This window comes from Rhinopithecus bieti, unplaced genomic scaffold, assembly GCF_001698545.2.
Source record: "Rhinopithecus bieti isolate Rb0 unplaced genomic scaffold, ASM169854v2 scaffold_37419, whole genome shotgun sequence".
Classification (NCBI taxonomy): domain Eukaryota; kingdom Metazoa; phylum Chordata; class Mammalia; order Primates; family Cercopithecidae; genus Rhinopithecus; species Rhinopithecus bieti.
In genome coordinates, this window is record NW_016815488.1 from 32,212 (window position 1) to 57,805 (window position 25,594).

Genomic DNA, 25,594 nt, shown 5'->3' on the forward strand with positions numbered 1-25,594 from the left:
AGTTAAGGAAAGATATTTGAGGGAATAGGTCAGTGTGCTCAGCCCAGGCTAAGCCTAGTCAGTCTGATGGAAAAAGGGAGAGAAGATGCAAGGAGTGTAGTCAAGAAGCAGAACCTTCAGAAAGGTCACCTGCACCGAGGCCACCGGCCAATCCAGGTGGCCCTGAAGGGTTAAGACCACACATTAAGATTAGTTGCCTTCCCTGTTGGCTTCAGGACATAGACTATATTTCCAGTGTGCCCTGAATTAGTTTATTCTTTGATTCAACATTCAACAGGCCCATGGGGTACAAGTGAGTTAAAGATGGTGGTGGTGGTGGTGATGGTGGAGTGGGGGTGGGGGTGGGGGTGTGTGAATGAGAAGGTCCCAGCATGAAGATTTTTGTGCAGTAGTTCTCTGTGACACCGAAAGGGAATAGGGCCTTTATTCAGAAATTTCTAAGATGATTTAGATAGAAAATAGGACCCAGTCTTTTGGGAGATTACAAACTGTTTTCCAACTTCCTTTTTTGCAAGTGGTTATGAAGCTACTTATATTCTTGCAGATTGGGTTCTCTTTGGGCCCTGGACTGGGTGAGGCTGATGTTAGAGGTTAAACCGGGGTAGGCCTGAGGTATTTGGGGATACTCAAACCTTCCAGATTTTAGACTGGTTCTTAGTGACTTGAAAGAGTTGATATGCCTCCAAAGAGAACACCTGGATAATTTTGCCACTTTCAAGTAGATTTTCAAAATCCTCAATGATTTGGGGTCTATCACTTTGGAATTTGTGGTATTTGGGAACAATTTAGGCTAATTTTTATTGTTACATTCTCTGTGAAATAAGACACTCATACACAGATAATATTGGAAGTGTATAAATGATTAATAAAATAAACTGTATTTAGCAAAAAAAATAAAAAATAAATAAATAAATTCAGCAAAGTTGCAGAGTATAAGCTTAACACACAAATATCAGCTGTGTTTCTAAACATCAGCAACAAACAACCCAAAAGAAAATTAAGAAAACAATTTCATTTACAAAAGTATTAAAAAGAACTAAACACTTAGGGATAAATCTAACCAAGGAGGTGAAAGATTTGCACATTGAAAACTATAAAACATTTTTTAAAGAAATTAAAGATGACATAAATAAATGGAAAAGCATCTGTGCTTATGGTAGGAAGATTTAACACTGTTAAGATGGCAATACTACCCAAAGCAACCTGCAGATTCAAAGCAATCCCTATCAAAATTACAACAACCTATTTCACAGAAATGGAAAAGCCAATTCACAAACTAATATGGAATTACAAGAGGTCCCAATAACTAAAACAATCTTGAAGAAGAAAGTTGGAAAGCTCACAGTTCATACTTTACCACAAGGCTACAGCAATTAAAACAGGATGGTACTGGCATAAGGAGAGAGAAAGAGAGATATGTATATATATGTGTGTGTGTGTGTGTGTGTGTATATATCTACCAATGAAATATAATAGAAAGCTCAAAATTAAAACCTTTACATATATAGTCAATTGATTTTGACAAAGGTGCAAAACCATTGAACGGGGAAGGGATAGTCTTATCAACAAATGGTGTGGGGAGAATTGGACATCCACGTGCAAAAGATGTAAAACAACAGAAAAAGGTTCTACCTTACACAATATACAAAAATCAACTCAAATGGATCAAAGACATGCATCAAAGACACAAACTTAGAAGCTAAAAAAAACCCTTAGAAGAAAATGTAGTGATAAATCTTTATGACATTGAATTTGGCAATGATTTCATTGATACAACATCAAAACCACAGGCACCAATGGGAAAAATGGATAAATTTCACTCCATCAAAATTAAGAACTTTAGTGTATTAAAGATACTACTAAGAATGCTAAAAGACAAATTACAGAATGGGAGAAAATATTTGCAAATCATATATCTGATAAGGTATTAATATCCACAGTACACAAAGAACTGAAACTCAACAACAACAAAAAACCCAACTCAAAAATGGGCAAACTACTTAAATAGACAGTTTTCCACAGGAGATATCCAAATGGCCAATAAGCACATGAAAAGATGATCAGCATCATCAATCATTAAGCAAATGTAAATCAAAACCGCAATGAGATACCACTTCACACCTACTGGGATAATAAAAAAAAAAATTAATTGAAAATAACAAGTGTTAGTAAGAATGTGAAGAAATTGGAATCCCCTTACATTTCTGGTGGGAATATAAAATGGCATGGCTACTGTGGAAAACAGTAGCCATAGAACTTCATGTGATCCATTAATTCAACTCACAGGTATATATCCGAAAGGATTGAAAGTGGGGATTCTAACAAACATTTCTATAACCATGTTCATAGAAGTATTATTCATAATAGCCAACAGGTAGAAACAAACTAAGTGCCTATCAACAGATGAACAGATAAACAAAATATGGTATATATACACAATGGAATATTATTCAGCAATAAAATTATATTTTAACATATGCTACAATATGGATGGACCTTGAAATACTATGCTTACCAAAATAAGCCAGACATAGACAGATAAATATTGTATTATTCCAATTATATGAAGTACCTACAATAAGCAAATTCACAGAGAAAGATAATAGAATAGAGATTACCAGAGACTAAGGGTAGAGGTATAGAGAGAGTTATTTAATGGCTACAGCATTTTTGTTGGGTATGATGAAAAAGTTTTGGGTATGGATTGTGGTGTTGGTTATACGATATTGAAAATATATTAATGCCACTGAGTTATATACTTACAAATGGCTAAATAATAAATATTATATTACATATATTTTACTGCAATAAAAAAGATATATTAGGTATACTTGTAAAATTGTTTTTGGTCATTGAGCAGAGGGATACTATGACTCAGTCTAACACTCAGCTTTTAGACTGCATTTCCAAAGGATAAGGATGTAGTTCAACGGGCTAAATTTACTCAGTTTCACCATCAGACTTTACTCCCAATCTTAGTGCTTTATCATTTTCAGAGAACTTTTATATATTTTACCAAATTTAATTTTCACATCCACATTGACTAGTGAACAAATCATGACACATTTCTTAGATGACAAAAATTTGAGGTTCAGCAAGATTAAATTATATGTTCAAGTAAGGATGAAACAGAATAATCCATGTGAAATATTTAGCACAGTATTTGGCACAGTAACCAATCAGTAAGCTTTAGCTGTTATTATTATCATATATTATCATATTATAACTAGTGAGTAAATGGAAGACCCAGGAGCAGGCAGACATCCTGTTCCTAGGATCTCTTAGGAAACTTAAAGGGTGCTTTCTAGCAGCAATCATATAAAAAAATTCCAACTACATAAAGCAATGGGTCAGCTAAGTCAAGTCTGAAGTATGAAGGGGGCTACTCATCATTTCTGCTTTTCAGGCAAGCTGATCTTGATCTGATATACACATCGGCAACTGTGAAAGAGGCTTTATCTTTTAATTTTCTCAAACATTTGTGCTCAAACATATCTATCTTACTCTTGATTGCTGCACCTCTCTGCATCACAATGTGAAAGAGCAAAGCAACCAAAAGTTTGTGGTTTATGTTCTGGGCTCTGATGATGAGTTCCTATCAAGAAATATGTCTCTAATTATAGAACCTGTAAAATACTAAAATAAAAATAAAAATACAAATAAAAAAATAGGGATTAAAACTCAATAAAGCTATTTCTAGAGAGAACAATCTGAAAGATGCAGTTCTGGAGCTGAACAATCCCTGTGGGCAACATGACCCCTCAGCAACCCACTGAGGTGGGAGAGCTTGCCTAGTGTTTACTACATGCTGGGACTCTGAAATGCCCATAGGTACAGGTCAAATCACGGGGTGGGGAGTGAAGGCCTATAACCCTAAATGTATTTGCTTACACTGTCTTCACATGGATTCAGAAACAGTCAACTTTAACAAACAGTGAACGTCCCCCCAAGGTAGTCTTTGCTCTCTGGAAATCAAGACAATTATTCAGTCAGCTGAAGACAGAAATACTATGAAATCATTTCAGATACGGGAAAATGGAAAGGGGAAAAAAAGGAAATATTTTTTCTTTAATTTATAAAGACCAAGGTAGCACTTGTTCGTCCTATTGTTTAGGGAACCAGAATATAAATTTATGCCACCAATTCAACATTTTCTTTCAAAACTTTAGTCATTGTTGTCTCACATACATTTTTCTTTTTTCTTTATTTTATTTTATTTTGAGACAGGGTCTTACTCTGCTGCTAAGACTGGAGTGCTGTGACAGAATCATGGCTCACTGCTGCCTCAACCTACTGGGCTCAAGCAATCCTCCCACATGAGCCTCCTGAGTAGCTAGGACTACAGGTGCACACCACCATGCTTCGCTAACTTTTTAATCTTTTTAGAGACAAGGGCTCACTATGTTGTCCAGGCTGGTCTTGAACTCCTGGGCTCAAGTGATCCTCGCACCCCTCAGCCTCCCAAAGTGCTGGGATTACAGGCATGAGCCATCACGCCCAGCCCTCACATACATTTCAAATGAAGTTACCATAGCTCAGTTTGGGGCAAAAATAAGTTGTATGGTACTTGTCCAGTTTCCAGTCCAATAGCAGTCTCTTCACCTAATTCATGTGAATGATAAAAACACTGCATAGATTAAGTCTCCTGAGGATGTAATTTCTCTACTAATAGCATAAGAACATATAATTTTAATCAATTTTAAACATATTTTTCATATACAATAAAGCCTAGGTTAGCCAAAATATTGAAAGAATTAGAGTTCTGATTAATTAAATTGTCTGACATAATTTAGGAGTCACACAAAAGTAAACACTTTTTTTTACCCACCTTCCTTACAATTAAAACTCTTCCTACATCTCCAAACCCATTGTCCTGCCTTATCCAACAGAGTTTAGCCAACATAATCAAATACGGCTTTGTTACCCCAGGACATTAACTCTAAGCTGCCCTTTGTTCAATGGAAGTAACTAATTTCTGCACAATATTGTCACAATTTCTGTTTTTCTCAGTTACATATTATAATCCCATTAATGCCGTTTGAGAAGACTTTTGAAAAATGGTCTAAAATCACTATATATATAACAATATCTTCCTCCATGAAAAGTGGCAGTATTGTTTCAACAAAATTAGGCAAGTAATATAGTTACAAGATGTCTACGTCTAACAGAAAATAAGATGGATACCTGATTTTGAAATGTGCATAAATTTAACTTTGAAAACACTGAAGTCAAATAGAGAATTTCCACATATAGTTCATTTAAAATATTTCTGGGACTGGTACAGGAGTGTCAAACTCAAATTCAGAATAGAACAGTAAACTTGGTTTACTTCAATGTTCCAAAGGAAGTCGAAATGAAGAAGTAGTTTAGAATGACTTATAGAGATCACAGGAAGACTGAACCACTGCACTGAAAAAACAATATTCTCTGAAAAAAATATGCCAATTTCATAGTAGGTAAGTATAACTTGTTCTAAAATCATGCTCTAGAAAATGAATTTTAACAATTTGAATGACATAATTTTCTCTCAGGTATCCAAAAACCTTTTGGTAACAAGTTGATTCATTTATATGTGAAGAATTTTCAGACAGCTCTTAAACTCGCCAATCTCATTAACATCTCTACTCCTTGAATCATTCGTGTTTTGCCACAGACATCCTACCTTTTCTTACAAAGAAGGAAGTTCTCTACCAAATACAAAAGAGTAATCAATGGCAACAAGCAATTAAAACAGATGCTAAAATGCACTAGGATTGTTTTTATGCTATTTAGTAAGCTCTGTTCTCCAGAATTTTAGTAAAGTGATTTATATTTTATTATTGCTTTAAGCATATTAAAATACCTTTGTTCACTTTATAAAACACATACACGAAGAAACTGCTGCACACAGATTTGTTGTACTCAGATTTGATGGTTAATATAATCAGGTTAATATGTTAAAAAGAACTTGACACAGAAATTATTAATGAGTAGAACAAGGTCACTACTTCTGAGCTGAGGTCACTTACAAAGAATGCACAAATGAAATTAAGGTTGACTTTTATTTACTTGACTATCTTCTTACATTGGATTCCTTTGGCAACATATCTTTAAACATTTAAAGCCCTGTTTACAAGGAGGTTCTGAAAGAAGCTTCAAACCATTATGAACCTAATTGAATTCCCCAGGAGTCCAGTAAATTCAGAGGAAAAAAGAAAAAATCATAACATTTGCTAAATCATCTTAAAACATATTTCACTGCAAGGTTACATGACCTGTTTTTTGAGGTTTAAAAATGAATGAAAAAATACTGAATACTTCATTATTTAGATGAAAATCAAAAACAATTTTACCTATTAGTGGTAAGCTAATTAAATCAGTCTAGTTTTAACTATTTTTCTAAGAGAAGTCTGACAACAAACAATAACATTTTATACTGTATGTGATCACTTTCCCAGAGTATAACAGTCCTCACAAGGAGAAAATGATCTTTAACCAAAAAACAATTATTCACAGCAAAAGTATGAGAGAGAGCTGACAAAAACATTGTAGTCCCCAGGGAAAGTAGTGTCTTATCTGTGAATTCAAGACATATTCAAGTGGAAGAAGAGAAAGTAAAAGTTTTTAGCAACCAATTAGTTTATTACAATGCCCACTCTTCCCAATTCTAATTTTACTTTAAAATAAGCTTTTATGATATTTTTATTCATAGCTCCCTCACATGCTCCTGTGTTTGTTGGAATACTAAGCAAAAACATGCGGATCTGAGCATTTCCAAAAGAATGTTAAATCCCTCTCTACTTACCTGGTTTGTATGTTATTCCAGGGGGGAAGAGGAATCCCTGTTGGGCAGCAGCAGCTGCTGCCAGGGTCCGCTGGTCATGTGGAAAAATTGGGATCATGAGCGGAGGCATGTGACCCTGAACCTGCTAAACAGAAGAGAGCCTATGATCAGACAGGGAGCAAATGTATGCCAAGAAGAATTTGTTTTTCACTCCTGGTGGTGTGCTGGTACCCACACAGCCACCCACCTCTAACCTCATTCCAAATCTGCAATCTGAGAAAATTCAGTAAAAATCCACCAAATCTCTTTTCTGAGATGCTAATAGCATACCGAAGACGTAACTTCATTGTGAATTTGCCTCGTCCCTGCTTCCACCAAACTGTGGTTAACGGTTTCCTTTTCTCTTGACTTTTTTCCCTTTTATTTTTTCTTTTAAACAAAGAACTAGAAGAAATAAGTTTGCCTCTTTTCTAGTACTGTACAATGTTGAGAGGTTTTGCCCTTTCAGCTGCTTTGTATGCTGTGCTTTCTTTCAAAAACAGTATTTAGTATCCATGGTCAGAAAATGATGTCTAATTGTTATATATTCTAAAAGCTGCATCTCCCCAGTTTAGGTATCTTATTTCAAAGCCTCACAGCATTATGTTAAACATATAGCTCTTCAGATTTAAGGCTACTACATCTTGGCTCCCAATTAAAGTAATATTCTTTGCCATACACACCTTGATGTAACATATAAATTGCTTGTCTGGCTAAACAGTTTTACAGCTTTATGCACTACCATGTAGCTCAGTAATTATGGAGTTGTATTCAGAGAGCATTTCATAATAAATCCTACTACATCAAATTTCATTTGACCTCAATAAATGTATCAAAGAGCACAAAAATGCAAAATAGAAAAATCTTTACTCTATATCAGTATTTGTATTCCATATAAAGAAAATAAGAGCTATGACAGAATCATGCTTGTGAAAATTACATTTTAATTTCCTAGCTCCCTTCTTTACTCTACGCATGCTGCCCGAATTCCAGGATAGCATGACAGGAAGGTTTTGTCCTGGCTTTAGGGCACAGTTTTATAGGTTGAATACAGGACTTTTCTTATTTAAAGACCAAAACTAAGATATACCCAGAAAATTATCTTTAAGTTCAAACAGGGTATTTAGCCTTTTCACTGGTATAAAAAGGCTACATTATATCTTATTTAAGAGACAAACCTTTACCAGTAATTCTTCTAACCCCAAACCCTTCCCTGTCTAAATTCCTAAATCTTCTCTTTAGGCAAAATTCCATACACTGGCTAATGACCCTGTTTAATTAGCACTGACTTGCCTTGTCCTGTCCCTGTTCCCTTCATAGCCAGGGACACAGTGCAAAAAATGCTTCTGTGTGGGTCTAAGAGGTTTCATTTTCCAACAGTTTTTCTCTAGGGAAAGCCCTAAGATGTGGGTTAATAAAGGGCAAGCAAAAAATAAACACTTTACAGGATTTTTCTGAATTCATTTCTCAAGAAAATCAACTTATAATAAAAAGGTCTTTGTGCAATTACTACCTTGCCAGTGGGGCGTGAAATAAACTAGCTTTGAGCAGCTATTTCTTCCATTTTAGCTGAGGTAAGTCCAAGTTTCGTACATTAGAGTACAAACTCAGCTTGCTTAAATTGGAGCTGATCCCCTAGTGCCCAGGTCTTGCCTTTAACCCTGAAGAAAAGCACCAGGCTTGCTGTTCACCTCCAGCTTGTTGGACCCTGATGCAAACCTGAGATGTCAGAGACGAGGGCACTATTCTATGCCAGAAAATAAAACACAGTATTTTCGTATATGGGTTACAATTGTTTGGTGCAAGAGAACATCAAAGGAAATAATTTCATTTTCCTCCAGAAATATGGCCCTAATATGTACCTAAAATATAGCACAGATGGCTTATACTCTAAAAAGGGAGAATAAGAAAGTGAGGAGTCTGGATATTATATTTATTTATTATTTCTTTCATTTCAAAAACATTTATTATGTTATTATTGAGAAGTAGCTGAGGATGTTTGAATATTTAGCTTGAGAGATAAAAGAGGTAAGGTTATCTTCAAATACTTGAAAGAATAATGTATGGAAGAAGGATTGGATTAAGACTGAATGGTTAACAGAGGGCAGAACTAGGCTCAAAAGAAGAAATTTCATGGAAATGAAATTCAAAGAACTTTCTAGTAATAAACTATTCTATAGTCACTCTGAGTAAAGAGATGGTATGTATCTTTTCCCTAGAGATGGTTAAGTAAAGAAAGCCTATATAACCCCATATGTTAGAGATATGTAAAGCAAACACATAACGAAAAATCTGATTATATAATAACCTTATGGCCTTCCCAACTTTATAATTCTATGATTGTTTAAAAATCAACATTAAGATGATAGTGTGATTACAACCATTCCTTCATTAATTTATCATGCATTTATTTATTGAGGATTTACTAGGTGCCTCTAAAGACCTTGTTGGCAAAAAAGTCTGAACTTAAATCTATATGCTGCTATTTTCTTGACTGTGTAATCTTGAACAGTTACTTAATTGTTCTGAGTCTATTTCTCATGTAAAAACTGAAGCTAATTATACTACCTTACATGATTATTGTGAGGACTAAACAGACAATAAAAGTAACTCCTGTGTCACAGTACCTGACATAATAGTAATGCAATATCACAGTAAATTCTTGTTAGATCCTTGTTCTTTTCTTATATGGTTTGCATATTCAGGGCTAGAAATTATCAAATTACTGATAAAACAAGCAATAAAACAAGCAATAGTTGATCTTACTCATAACTGTACTTTAAGAAAGAAAACACGAGCCAACTAAATAATTCAGTTTGGCAGGCAGAGGCTTGTCATGCTTAGCAGACAACATGCCTCACAGAGCATTATCCCATCCCAAGTATCTAGAAAACCATGAGAAAGAAGAGGTGGGAATACATGTTCATTTGAACATGTATTTGGGGCGCTTTGGTGTTATTTATTTAACAGCATCTCTGAATGAAAACATTATTTTATATTGGTCACCCAAGCTCTTCAGATCATGAGACAACAGAAAAAGGTCAATAGCAATGAGAAACCAGACCTTAATTCTTGAATCGTAGTGTCTTAAGTTACTCCTTTTGTAACTTTCCATCTTCATGATATAACTAACCAAACTCTCGGGTTCATTTTTAATGCCAAAGAGCTGTAGGTGCTTCATATTAACATAAGCTGTAGGAATTTAAGTAAATTCATTTCTGTTCATCATACTCTGCAAAGAAAGCTATGTTAAAAACTTCAAATACTAAATATTAGCCCAGAGGCTATTTGATAACTTGAGAGACAAAGTAAATAAGCAGGAGGTCAGAGGACATTGTGAAAGCAAGAGTAATGATAGAAACATAGAGTTGGAATAGAACCTGGAGATGACCTAACCTAGCAGTTCTCAAAGTGTGGTACCTGACCAGCAGCATCAGCAATATCCGGAACTTTTTTAAAATGCCAATTCTTAAACTCTACCCCATACCTACTGAATCAGAAAACTCTGGAATTCAGTCCAACTAATTAAATTTTAGGCTAAAATTTAATTTAGGACAGTGATTCTCAAACTTTAGTGTGGATCACAATCATCCACAGGGCTTATTAGAACACAGATTGCTTCCTTGTCTCCCCCTGCTCTCTATCAAGAGTCTTTGAATCAGTAGATCTGAGGTAGGGGTCTGAGACTGTACATTTCTAAAAAGTTACCAGGTGTAGCTGGGGCTGCTGGTCCAGGAGTCATTCTTTGAGAATCACTAATCTCATCCAAAGCTCACAATTTACACATAGGAAAACAGGGGGCTAGAGAAGGTAAAAGATATAAGCCTAAGGTTACAGTGTCATGACAGAGCTGGATCCAGAGTCCAGAATGGCTAATCACCCTGTCCAGGGCTTTTTCCATTACATCAGATGGACTGCAGTGATAGAAAAGGGAGAAATCACTGGCTGCACTGTTTTGGCAAAGAAAACCTGGAAGTCTCCAGCTGAAAATAATTTTGTGTTTCAGCAGCATATTGCTGGAGTTTGGATACTATGAATGTTGTTCAATTTTCAATAAATTCCTTCCTTCCTTTCTATTTTTATTTTACACAGAACACACTGATCTCAGTATTTACCATCATTAATTCCAGTAGTTTGTTACAATACATTGATTAGCAATGGTCACTTTGTTCCAAGGAATAAAATTGACTTTAACTTATTTTAAGTAAAACAATAAACTTATTTTAAGTAAAACGATGTAAAAATGCCAAGTACTCTTTATTAAAGAGAAGCCAGAATATTCCGTAGCTAGTTAGATTCTAGCCTGAGAAAAGGTGATTAAAAGTTCTTCTTATGTCTAATTACATAAGTAATAATTAATAGTAATGATGATGATAATGATGATGATGATGACCACAGCAGCTAATAGTTTTCCATGTTTTCTATATGTCAAGCAATGGAAAAGTGATTTACATACTCTATCTCATTTAATCCTCAAACCCCTGTAAAGTACTTACTATTATTATACTTATTCATTTACTGAGAAAAACAAAGCCATGTGAGGTTAAGTAACATAACCAATTAAAAAGCGACAGAGTCAGGACTCAAGTCCAGATATGTCAGGGTCAAAGTTTGTACTTTTAATACCATATTATATTAACCATGAAGTCATCTTTTGAAACAGATCAAATATAAGGAACATGATTATTGGTGATAGTAATATAATTGTAGGTTTGCACGTGGTCGTAATAAAGAATACAGAGAGATCACATGGATCCTTAATCCAGTTTCCCCAAATGATAACATCTTGCAAAACTATAGTACGATAACACAACCAGAGTACTGATATTGATACAATCCAACAATCTTATTCATAGTTACCTAGTACAAGGGTCTCCAACCTCTGGGCTGTGGACCAGTATCAGGTCTTGGCCTGTTAGGAACTGGACCACATAGCAGGAGGTGAGCAGTGGGCAAGCAAGCATTACCCCCTGAACTCTGCCTCCTGTCAGATCAGCTGTGGCATTAGATTCTCATAGGAGCACCAACCCTATTGTGAACTGCGCATGCGAGGGACCTAGGCATGCTCCTTATGAGAATGTAATACTTGATGATCTGTGGTGGAAAGGTTTCATCCTGAAACCATCTCCCCTCCCCTACCCAGTCTGTGTAATAACTGTCTTCCACCAAACTGGTACCTGGTGCCAAAAAGGTTAGGGATGGCTGCCCTAGTGTGTTAAAGAAATTATGTCTTTAAAACAAGCAAAGGCAGTTGGGCACAGTGGCTCATGACTGTAATCCCAGCACTTTAGGAGGCCAAGCCAGGTGGATCAAGAGGTCAAGAGATTGAGACTATGCTGGTCAACATGGTGAGAACCCCATCTCTACTAAAAGTACAAAAATAAGATGGGCATGGTGGTGCGTGCCTGTAGTCCCGGTTGCTTGGGAGGCTGAGGCAGGAGAATCGCTTGAACCCAGGAGGCAGAGGTTGCAGTGAGCCAAGATCATGCCACTGCACTCCAGCCTGGTGAGGGCGAGACTCCATCTCAAACAACAACAACAAAACAAACAAACAAACAAGCAAAGGCAACAAGGGTCTATCAATACTTCTAAATGCCATCTTCTATAGAATGCTCATCAATATGACCCAATGCAAGTGATATTAGCAGAACGTATAAATTACGGCAACAACTTTTCCCTCTCATAGCTTTCCATTTATTATACTTACTAAAAGAGTGTCGGTTGAATGTGGAACAGAAATGGAAAGCAAGAGCAAGGTAAGGGGAAAAGACAAGGAAAGAGGCTTGGTGGCCACCTAAGAATCACACAAGCATCCAGGATATTTTCCTTTTACAGAAGTTGTGCATTAAAGTCACTGCACTGAGTGCCAGTGCTTAGGGCAGATAAAGAATTCTGAAGATACAGAAAAGCCCCATCCTGCTATGAATAATGTCATCCTGCCTTTCCCCTACTTTCCCATCATCCCGTTTTCCCATTTGGTGACATGCCAGGAAAGGCAATCACACTGGAAACAGCAACCCCCAAAAATATTCTACTAAGAATAAAAAATAACAGAATTCTCCTCACTCCATCAAAGACTGACCAGTCTCCACATGTCTTTTCCAAGAAGTTATCAAACTTTCAAATAGCATCTTTTTTTCTTGAAAGTGTAACATTCTCAAATCACAAATTCAGAGATTCTTTAATTATCCTATAGATGAAGAAGTAAAACAGATTTTGTTAGCACAAAGAGCAAAACTAGATGTGGCCAAAATATATCTCTGAGCAGGAAAACTGTGTTATTTTTATCGCTTTGAAAGTAAGCACTATCTGGCTGGGTATGTCACCTGAATGACTACCAAGTAACCAGAAACTCCATCACGGGTGAAGTTTAGTGTATAGTGAAAGGAATAAACTACCCCAAAGCACAACTGTCCATTAATTCTAAACTTCCACAATCCCTGACCAAAGTGTTTCCCTTTTGGAGAGGGAAGGGAATATATTCCTGATCAAATAGGCTACATGCCCAGATATTTTAATTGTTAGGGTGTTCCTCACATCTTTCAGAGAATCAAGACAGCAACAGATGTGAGTGAAACACTTAAGTTCTGTATCTTCCAATTCGTAAAACAGCACTGTTGCATCAACACTTATCCCCTTTGTTTTCTCTGTGCTACGTTGTTGATGATGCCATTTTTTGCCATCTGCCCCAGAACTTCATTAAAGATACATGAATGGGCTAACTGGCCTGATATCTTGTGAGGAACAGGTGCTATTGTTTGTCCCCGAAGACTTGCAGTAAAGATATGACTCAGAATACTTGAGAAAGAGCATCTGCAGCAGTCAGTCAGAGAGCAACTTGGCAGAGACCTGGCTACGTGCTAATATGCAAACAGAGTGACACTCGGGGGGGCTCATTTTCTCTTTCATGAAGATTATTTAACTTATTTTAGTGATGGGAAATAAGTATTTGTATTGAAAATTATGTGCATATTAATGTCTATTACTGAGTTAAAGACAGTGCAAAATGAGGATTTTAAATACTGTAGAAAATAATTCCTTATGTGATTTAATTGAAGGGAGCTTCTTAAACTGTTGAAAGAAATGTTTCCAATGTGTGTATACCATGACAGAGAGGGAGGGAAAGAGAGAAAATAGAGAGTTCAGAAAAAGCGACCTTGGGAGAGAGAGAGAGACATGCAAGAAGTACAGACAGAAACGGGATGGGGATCAGTTTTCGAAATGACCATATTCTTTATTCCAAAGAATAGCTGACTCATTTGCATGAAGTATTACCACTCTAAAAGCTGCAGCATCTAAAGCAAAAGAAATGAAGTCCCTAGGAAACTCATAGGAAAAGCCTTCAAGGTCAGAAATGTGTCTTCCTATTGCCAAAAAGTGCATGGAAATCCACAGTATATGGACTTTAGTTAATTCTGGAGGTTAGGAGGAAAAACATCTCACTCGATATGATAAATTCATGACTTAACAGAAATGCTTTTAGTCTCAAACTTTTTGTTAAAATCTTTCTAAAATGTTAATATCCTACTTTGCCCTTTCTTAGAAAGCATAATGCAGTAGTCAACATATTGAACTTCTTCTCTTGGTTGGCCACAGCCTTAAGTATACAAAGAAGCCTTAAATTGTATACTGCATTCTTTGTTGTTCACTAATTCATAAATCACAAATCATCTCTTAGCAAGTAAGCTGGCTGTCCCAAATGGCCTGTGCCATTTATATTTCTATATATCCTGTTGCTCTTATCACAAGCCTAAGAACATAGTAGGTATTTTGTATTAACTGATCAATGACTGAGAGCCAACGAACTAGGGCCTCAGATCTGATCTTCTGACCACCAATTTTCATAGGGTAGAATTGTTAATGCAACTACAAAAGGTACGGAGCTGTAATCATTCTCATTCCAGAAGAGAACTTAAAAATGACTTTAAATACATCTTGATATAATCTTTTTGCTCTTCATGTGTCTTATGTAGCAAATCTATGGCTGCTACTGCTAATGTAATATATCAAATTCTGATTCCAGAGAATTTAGCTAGCCCAACAGGAGAATACTAGAATCCTATCAAGAGCAAATTTAGGACACACATTTTCTAGAGCATTTGAGAACAGAGTCCCATCTTCCCAGGTGTATTCCACCATCCAATGGGTATACATTGTATAAACAATGTAACTGCATTCAGAAGAGGATTCAGCTTTGTTTGCTTCTGTTTGTTTGTTATTTGTTATTGGCAGGTTATTCTCTCTTCCCCCACCCCTTTCGGTCTCTCTCCCTCCCCTCTGTCTCTCTCTCCCCTCCCCCTTCCCCTTCTCTCTTTTCTCTCTCTCTCTCTCTCTCTCTCATAACTTCTCCTCTTCCCTCTTCGTCTTTCCTTTCTCAGGTCCCATCAGGATAAGATACAAAACACTTTGTCAACCATTGTTAATATCCATCTCTAATATAATGTAATGTGTTCCCAGGATTTGGCATGCTATTCCTAGCACTCTTCAAAATTCTCATTAAAGGGCCAAGTAAACTCCTTAAAAAGTAGAATGAATTCAAGATGTTATAGTTTAAAAGCATCCTTTTACAACCTCAGGATTTGGTCTTCAAAGTCATATATTTTAGTTAAAATATTAATAAAGAGCTAACTTCACATTTATATATATATACACACTTTTCTGTATAAATATATTATGCTTCAATAAAAAGTTGGTTTAAAGCAAAATAAAAAAAATAGGTCCAGTAAGTGAGTTCTCTTTTCTAATTTAGATTATTTAATATACTAAACAAAATGTCTAAAATACTCACAGAAGAAATGAAAAACATATATATTGTCACTAGTTTTACTATGTCCTTGCCCAACTACCAAGAGTAAAACATGCAAACAAAGCAGTTTCATTTGCTGGGTTGGTGCTTTACCAAAGCTATTTAAAATCCACTTCACAGTCTAGCACTTTCCACCTCTCTTCCATAGTTACACAGGAAAGAAATAATCTTTGTAAGTAAGAATACAATTCTTCTATCAGGTCAACGGTACATGTTTTAAAAATCTTCAGGTACATATTCTGAGAGAAATGTTAATAGCCCTGAAAGGGCCAATCCTGTCCTTTGTGTTAACATCTCTTTTTGTATTCTCAGCATACTGTGTATACTAAGCATACTCTCAGCATACTGTATGTACTCACTTTATTTGCATTTTTTTAAATGGACAAATATCTCATTAATCTTCTAGGATCATATGTAGTCAAAAGTCATTACTTTATTTCTCATTCATTTGTACATGCTCTATTTAATATTGAATTTTCAGAGAAAAGAACATGGATTTAGCACTAACATAATCTTAATTCCTAGTATCTCTTACTTATTTGTCCCCTTATTCCATAAAATGAAGAGCTCAATACTTATATAAATAAAAAATTAGTTTAGACCTATTAGACTCCTGAGAAACATGCTACTCCAAAAGAGAAGACAGCAGTGCTTGTCTTAATTCAACTCTTCAACAGCCATTTATTGAGAACCTATCACTATATACCTGGTTCTGTGCTGGGCAGTAGAAATACAAAGGTGCCTTAAAGACATCCATAGCCTTGTTTTTCCAGGTAGTGGTACTAGGTTTGTTCTCACTTACATATTAGTACAAATTATCCAGTTTTCAGCTTACTTTGGAATAAGGTCAACAGAGAAAGTTTTGCTAAAAAAGAAAACAAAATTATAGCAAAAATTCCATTAAGTATCATTCTACACTCTATCTATGGTCTACACCCCAGAAAAAAATTGAGAGTACTTTTGAAAACATAAGTCAGATTTCTTTATAAAAAGGATGATAAATGTTAATTAAATGTGTTTAAATTATCTTACTATGTTTTAAGAAACTCTCACCAGGAGGGAAATAGAATATCCTGGCCATAAAGAAATTAATAAAACATGCTATGCAAAAGTAAAATTTATGATTCATTTGGAATTAGATCTCTACCACCTTTTCAATCCATACAAATGCATAATCTTGTCAATTAAATATTATTGTTAAGGTCTAGTAGTATGTTAAAATCACTTTAAAGTGCAACTAAGGAAAATTCATGTGTGTTTATTACTCCTTAAGGATCTATTAGTGGGTATTTTATTCAGATTCGTGCTGTAAAATCTGCATAAACTCAGCATATTGTTATCCCCATGTGTGCATTTGTTTGGTTAAAGCAGAACAGCAAATCTCAATTTTTGCAACTTCTGGAAAAGTCAAGAGAACTAAAACAGTCTTAATTTTAATAAGATACAAACAGTTATCACTACAGAAGTGAAGAGTTGACTATTATGCAAATAGTCACAGTTAGTGGTCACCAGGCCATCACAGAAGACTGAACTAGTCAATTACTTTAGCTATTTCTGAAGACTAGTGAAGATGAATGTTTCCTATTCCACCCTGTCTTATTTCCAGAGAAGTATGAAACGTATTAGAGACTAACGATTGTCATTCCTAAATAGAAGCCCCATTAAAAACACAATGATCAACATGTTTTGCCAAAATGAAAATTTTTTTTTTCAAATTTTGTATAAATGCCATTTAAATATAGTAATATTTGTGAAGAATATGGCATTCCTTTCTTTTTAACAACCAAATTCAGATATCAACCTTTCATAAACTTTTGACCCGCAATGAAGGCAATCTGGCTTTTACCTCTGAAGTATTTTATGCAACCTTATTCTGTTAGCAATGACCAGAGCTCAATTATTAAATTCCTCATCCAGAAATGCAGGTTTACATCTTAAACTATGGGTCTTGTTAAAATTATGCACAAGTAACTTAAAGGCAAGGATTTTCTATCTCTCAAGGGCTCTGTAAAGACTTTGCACAGAGTAGGGGCTCAACAAATATTTGCTATATAAATGTATTCAAGAACTTGTATTCTATGTTATTTAAAAATGAAGCCATAACAATTCTGATGGTTTTTTAATCTGCTGAATCAAGTCAAAGTCCATTCACCATTTACAATTCTTAAATGGAGGCAAATCTAGTCCAAACCTATTTCCTTATAGTGATCTTTTCTTTTGGCCCTGCTGTGGTCTAACTTTGAAGTTCACCAGTTGGTAAGAAAATATAAAAATTGACTTTATTAATTTAAAGATTTTTTAATGGCTGAGTACTCCTAGTACATCTGTTGAAATTCCTCTATAGTATCATTTAGAGATGCCTCTAAGCTTCTTTAATATTTCATCATCATCAATTATAATCCTTACAGACAGAAATGATAAGATATTCTCACCCAAAGAGACAAGAATACAGTTTTCCAAAGTAATAATATTTAAAAAGTTGTTATATCACTGTGAGCTTATTATGCAATACTGAATGAATGTCAGAAAAGCATTTAAACATCAGCTATCATGGAGAGCAGAAGCAGTTTCATCACGAGCAAGAAGGCCTGCGAAACATAGTGTGGCAATTCTAACCAGGACATAAATAAGATGTCTAAGCTATTGACAGCTGGGGCTCAGCCATGGCAAATTGTCCCTCCTTGGAAGTATCAGTGAGAGATAGTACCTGTACATATGATTGGGGGGCAGGGAGATAAAGTAAGGCAATGTTTATAAAAACTAGACACCAAGGAAAGGCATAAACAGTAACTATAACCCCAAGTCAAATAGCCTTCAGGTTTTCAATCTTTATCACAGTCTAGTCATTGTAGAGTACAAAGCTAATGATGTGCACAGTAGTGTCATTTTGGAGCATAACCTGCAACCCCTGCCTTCCACTCCCAGCATGTACATTACACACACACACACACACACACACACACACACACACACACACACTCCTATATCTGCTATCTCCATTTAATGAACAAGTTGACGCTGAAGATGATTATAAGGGTAAGCTAACATGCTGATTTTAAAAAGCAATTTTCTTTAATTTTATACTTTTATTTAGTGCTATTTTCATATGAAATAACTTAGATACAATAAAGAAATGTCCCTATTAAAGATAAGGCACAAACTCCCTAGCCTAGGCTGCCCCTCCACAAGATGTTCTTAACATACCCCTGAATCCTCTTTGCCTACTACCCTCTACCACGATGTTTCTCCATTTGCTTTCAATAGTTTCTAAGTCTTTGTTCTTACCACATTTTCGCTGTTACAAAGAACAACAAGTCAATAGCATTGTTTAGGACTAATAAGCAGCAACCCAATACAATCAATAACTCAATGCAATCACAGCTGAAAAAGAATACAAACTCAAGCCCAAAGAGAAGTGGAAGGATAGTGGTTCACTCAGGTCAAGAGACAGAAATACTCAGAATTCAAAACGGGAAATGCATACATTGAAACTTTCACATGTTCTTAAAGAAATCATAGGAAGGAAGGAAGGAAGTTTATTTGAGTGAAGTTATTTAACTAATTGCCATTATTCTCTACTCTCCAATTCTCCAATAGCTACAGTAATAACTGTATTTTTCCTACTGGAAATTAGGATACAGGGAAAGAAGAAGTGTAGAAAAGTTCACATGGTTATTACAGAACATATATTTAACATTAGGTCTGTTCTGTTCTAGAATATTCAGCACTTGTAGTACAATACCCATGATATGTGAGTCACATGGCAAAGCATCAATCCACAGATTTAAATTTTTGGCTTTGGGTAGCTTGTATTACAACTTGAACTCCCAAGAATGTAGTTACATATATGTGAACAGGCATTTTCCACGGCCCTAGTATAACATCCACAGTGATCTAAAATTGTGATGATCAAAGCTATAGACTTTTTTTTTAGTTCCACATGACAACTCCCCCAAATGAAAGACACAAAGTCCAGTTCTGATTCTCTTTAACTCTTCTTGATTTAACATTTTAAAAGGCTGGGTTAGCTCCTTTAATACTGCGCTATGACTGTAGTTTCCATGGTAAAATAAGGAGTTGAATCTATATAGAAATTATCAGCCAATAACAATAGGTCTTTGTCCAGCTGTGACTACTTCCCTGCTCTACAACCAGTCCTTATCTGGCTTAGGAAATGCCTGTTTTAACTGACAGGTAGGAGATTAAATCTACAGCTGCTGAAACACAATCTCAGCTCTGTTAGATAGGCTTTCATTGAAAAGCACTACAAACACATAATTTGTTTATGTTGTACCAGCAATCTCTGACAAAGCAGACTGTCTAGCTGAGACAAATGTGGTTAAACCCATTTATTGTATTATTTCTGCTACACAGAACAAGCTCTTAAAACACAGAAACTAGACAAGGCACAAAGCTCTAGTTGCCTAAAGAAATCAAGAATAGATGACTTCTTGTTTCATTAGCCCTTTTTATACAGAAAGCATGTTCTCCCCTGGAAAACATCTATTCCAATTTATCTTTTAAGTGGGTGGTTCAATTATGTTTATGCTTTCTATTTTTAAAGTTTCTTTTGTTCCTGCCAGCATAAACAGGCATAAAATCACCTAATCATGGAATATCTCTAGATTTAAGAACATGATGAATATTTATATCAAGTTCTATATCACCCCTCAAAATACTCATAATGATACATTCTGATAACAATCCAACCTCTTTCAATATTTATTGCAAATTCTTATCATGTTATTTGATTTCTTTATTTCACTTGATGAAAAAATAGCTTTGTAACTCAAAGAATATGAATAGTAGTTTCTTTAAAATTAAGAAGTTATACACAGAAATGCCTAATTTTGTAAAATAAATATTAATGGGAGAGATTTTTAACAACAACAACGAAAGCTGTTAGTCAAGTGATCGTAAATTACTTGCCCCAAGTTAATATTAACTAAAAACTGATTTTGTTGTTTTGCACTTAAAATCTATCCTTCATGTACACTTACCTCTAGCATTCTGAATATACTGTGTATACATAACTGTAAAATTGGTAATACTGAAGGTTAAAGTCTTTACCTACATTTATTAAGTTCTAAAAATTATGCCCAAATATAACAAAACAACAGATGGTACATAATGTGATTTAAAAATAAGAAAACAGATGCTATAGCTCAAACTTGTCAAAAATGTTAGGAAGAATGGTATAATAAACATAAAGATTACAAAACTATATTTGAAACATGGCCAAAAGGATTATTGTTAGCCACTCTCGAACATGTCATTATTCCCTAAAACCTTATTTTATTTTTCCTTAATCATCATCATAAAACTGGAAAGGGAGAAAATAATATTCCAAGTTGGACCATACATGCCACTTGGAACTCTGAGTTAGTCTTAAAATATAGAAAGTGTGTAATAAACAAGCTGAATCCATGGGGTCTCCCTCAAACAGCATGCATAATTAGGGGAATCCATAACAGACATAAACAAACCCAGAAAGATGTCTAGACCCCACATCATTATGTATGATATATGCCCAAAATATATGGACATACATTTGAATGTTCAAATTCAAACTTGGCTTCTATTAGACTGATTCAGTCACAGCATGTGGCTTCTTTAATAAACAAACCTTACTGTTAGAAAATATTGGGAACTCAAATCATGTATTATGTCCCAGCTAGTTAAAGATGTGGTGCTTTAATATCCTATATCCCTTGAAGCTTTCTAACAACAGACTGTAAATAACAAAGGAAAACTACATCCTAGAAAAGCATATACAAGTCTTAGATTTTGTATTACAAGTTGAGAGCAAATATTATAAAAGCTAGCATTTCAACATATGTTCAAGAGAAAATATACATTTCCCATTAAAATTAGAGCTAGGTTTAACAATGTGGACTTTGGTTTATATTTTCATAATGCTTAAGGATGCTGAATACATTCACATAAAAATGTAATGATGATTATTTGTCTCACTACAGTAAGTTCTTTGCCATGTTTGACATATATACATATGTATAATATTCATGTATTTAGCTCGCTTTAAAATCACAGCCTTTTAGAACTGCAATAGTTTTAGAAAGCCACTTTTCCAATACCTTAATTTTAAACATAAATGCCAGATAAATGGCTTATAATAAAGGTAAGGCCCAAAGAGAAGTGACTTGCCAAGGTCACAGAACTTGAGAATGACCAAACTAAAGTTGGTCTTTAGTCTCCAGTTTACTTGTCTCACAAAATCAGAAAATCAGATTTTCAGGGATAGAAATAATTTAGAGACTATGTAACCTGGTGATTCTAACCTGGAGAGAAGCTCTAGTGAGCTTTTTCTGAAATATATATATGTCTTCTCCTTCCCTACCCAGAATATGGCTTAGGCCTAACAACTACATTTGACAGACGAAACACTTGAGGCACATAGGGATAGTGCGACTTGCCAATGGTGACATAACCTGGTGACTAGATATGCGAATTCCAACTTCAGGGATTTTCGTTTCCCGGTTTTCTTTTATCTTTTTCTTTTCTTTTTTTTTTTTTTTTTTTGTGACAGAGTTTCGCTCTTGTTGCCCAGGCGGGAGTGCAATAGAGTGATTTCAGCTCACTGCAACCTCCACCTCCCAGGTTCAAGCGATTCTCCTGTCTCAGCCTCCCAAGTAGCTGGGATTATAGGCGTGTGCCGCCATGCCCCGCTAATTTTTCTTTCTTTCTTTTTTTTTTTTTAGTAGAGACGGGGTTTCTCCATGTTTGGTCAGGCTTGTCTCGAATTCCCAACCTCAGGTGATCTGCCTGCCGTGGCCTCCCTAAGTGCTGGAATTACAAGCGTGAGCCACCGCGCCTGGCCATCTTTATCTCTTTTTTAAGGTAGAACTTGAATACAAACATACCCTCTTTCTGTCCTCAACTTTAGTCTAAATATGTTTTCTTAAACATAAACCTACATCATATAAAGAGGATGAAAGCAAATCTCACTTCTGGCAAAACTGATACAAAATTTTATTTTCTGATAATTGCCTCTCATCCTCTTTTTTTCCCCACTTCCCATCACAACTTTATATGCCTGTGACATACATTAAAATCAATCTTCTATTATTCTTTTTTTAATATGAAAATAATAACTTCTCCACTCACATTCCTCATAATATACAGAGCTTTACAAAGACAGTTTTTAACAAAATGTAAATTGAATTATTTTCCCAAGGGTTAAGGTACTAGTTTTAAAAAGCATACAAGTGAGCAGACTCAATGAAGTGTAACTGTATGTAAAAAGGATAAGACGTCATGATCAAGAGAGGTTTATTGTGGGAATGCAAGGTTGTTTTAAACTTTGAAAATCAATCAATATAATTCATCATAATAAGAGAATAAAGGAGCAAAAACATAAGGTCATTTCTATAGATGCAGAAGTAACACTTGAAAAAATTGAACACTTATTCATGACTTAAAAAAATAACTTTCAGCAAACTTAAATAGAAGGAAGCTTCCTCAATCTGATTAAAACTATATTTGAAACACCTACTGCAAACATCATTAATCAATAATAGTGAAAGGATCCTTGCTTTCTACCTAAGATCAAACAAAATAGGCAATAATGTCTACTCTCACCACTTCTATTCAATATTGTACTGGATTCCCTAGCCAGTCCAATAAGCAAAGGGAAAATAAATAAATAAATAAAAATAATAAAAATATAAATAAAAAAATAAATAAAATGTGCACAGTGTGGAAAGAAGTGACATTTATTTTATCTGCAAAAAATATAATCATGATCATAGAAAATCTTAAGAATTTTTTCAAAGTGGCCAGAACTAACAGTTAATTAAGCAGTCACAATGTAAAAGGTCAATAACAAAAATAAGTTGACTTTCTATATACTAGTAATAAACAATTAGAAAAAAAAAATTATAACTCCATTTACATTAGCATAAAAATAAAATAGAAAATTTTAACCAAAGTTTATAAGACCTCTACACTGAAAGCCATGAAACATTATAAGGACAATGTACAACATGAGGACTATAGTTAGTATTGTATTGTATACTGAAAATTTGCTAAGAGAGTAGAGTGTAAGTGTTCTTACCACCCAAAAATGGTAACTATAAAAGGTGATGGGTAGGTTAATTTGCTTTACTGTGCTAGCAATTTCATTATGTTTATGCATATCAACATAGCATATCATACACCATAAATATATACAATTTTTTGAAAATTACAAAGGAAAATTTTGAAACACTAAAATAAATGGAGACATATAACATTCATGGACTGAAAGACACAATAGTGTTAAGACAGCAATTCTCCTCAAATTGATTTATAGATTCAACACAACTCAAATCAAAATCCCAGCAGGACATTTTGAATATAGTATGAAGCTGATTCTAAATTTGATATGGAAAAAATAGTCAAAACAATTAAAAAAAATAAAATTGGTCAAGTATGGGAAGATGTCAAGACTTACCATAATGCCATTTAGGTATTAGGATGGTATTGGTATAAGGATGGACATATAAATCAGTGGAACAGAATACAGAATCCAGAGATAGATTCACACCTATTTGGTCAATTGATTTTCATAATGATGTCAAGATAATTCAATGGGAAAATGAAAATCTTTAAAATAGGCTTTTCCATAAATAGATATCTGTATGGGAAAAAGAAGTCTGGACTTGTATCTTACACACAAAATTTAACTCAAAATGAACTAAAACCTAACCATAAGACCTAAAACTGGAAAACACCTAGAAGAAAACATAAGAGAAAATCTTTGTGACATTGCAATAGGCAAACATTTAAAAACAGAACAAAAGCATAAACCAGAATAGAAAAAAAAAAATGGCAGAATGGGTATCATTAAAATTGTAAACTTTGCTCTTTAGAAGACATACTTAAAAAGCTAAGCCACAAAGTGAGAGACAATATCTGCCAAAAGGAAAAAAGAAAAGGACTTGTACTCAGAATAATTAAGAAAAACTGTTACAACTCAATAATAGTCAAATAAATTTATAAAACTGGAATCAAAGACTTGAATAGACAATTCACAAAAGAAAATATATGAGTGGCCAATAAGTATGTGACAGGATGCTCAACATCACCCGTCACCCAAGAAATGAAAATCAAAACCAAAAGATACCCCTAAAATCCACTAGAATGGTAAAAATTTAAAAGATTAATAATGCCAACTGTTGGTGATGATGCAGAACAATTAGAAGTTTCATACATTGCTGGTTGGAATTAAAAATGATATAGCCACTTTCTTTTACAGAAATTTCTTAGAGAAACACAATTTCCATAAAGCCCTACAATTAATCCACTCTCAGCTACACAAGAAAAATGAAAACTGTCTGCATAAAGACTTGCAACGTTGGTCCTAAAAACCAACAGCTGAAATCAACTCAATGGCCATTAACTGGAGGAAGGCTAAACAAATTACAGTAAGTCTATTCTATGGAATACTACTTAGCAATGTAAAGTAACAAAATATTGACATACCCAATAACATGAAAAAATCTGAGAAATATAAGAATAAATGAAATACATCTAACAGAAAAGACTACTTACTGTATGATTTAATTTACAAAAGTCTTAGAAAAGGCAAAAATATAGTGATATCAATTAATAGTCCCAGGGTTTCAGTGGGGGATGCTAACTCCAGAGGACACAAGGAAACTCTTCAGGACTAAAAGTTATATATGACTCTACACAACTTCCAGAATTCATCAAACACTTAAAATGAATGAATTATTGTATGTTATTTATATATCCATAAAGCAGGAAAAAAATACTTTTGAAAGTAGAAAAATTCTAAATTGTCCTATAAAGTAGGCGTTACTACATTATTTTCCCATTTTACATATGGGATGACTGCGATTAAGAAAAATTATGTAATTTATCTAAGACTATATCAAGCAAGTGGCGGAGCCAGAATTCAAGCCTATATTTCAGCCTATAATTTCCAAAATTTTATAGCTGTTTCTCAAAAAAAGAAAGAAAGA

At 34.6% G+C, this 25,594-nt stretch overlaps 1 protein-coding gene across 1 annotated transcript in view; it reads right to left on the reverse strand.

Annotated features, from left to right (window-relative positions):
- Positions 1 to 25,594, reverse strand: part of LOC108515994 (transcription factor SOX-6-like) — a 106,833-nt gene that overhangs the window by 23,154 nt on the left and 58,085 nt on the right. Inside the window, exon 4 of the mRNA XM_017853231.1 lies at positions 6,785 to 6,905. Coding sequence (XP_017708720.1) covers positions 6,785 to 6,905 — 121 coding nt within the window. The remainder of the gene's footprint in view (positions 1 to 6,784; positions 6,906 to 25,594) is intronic.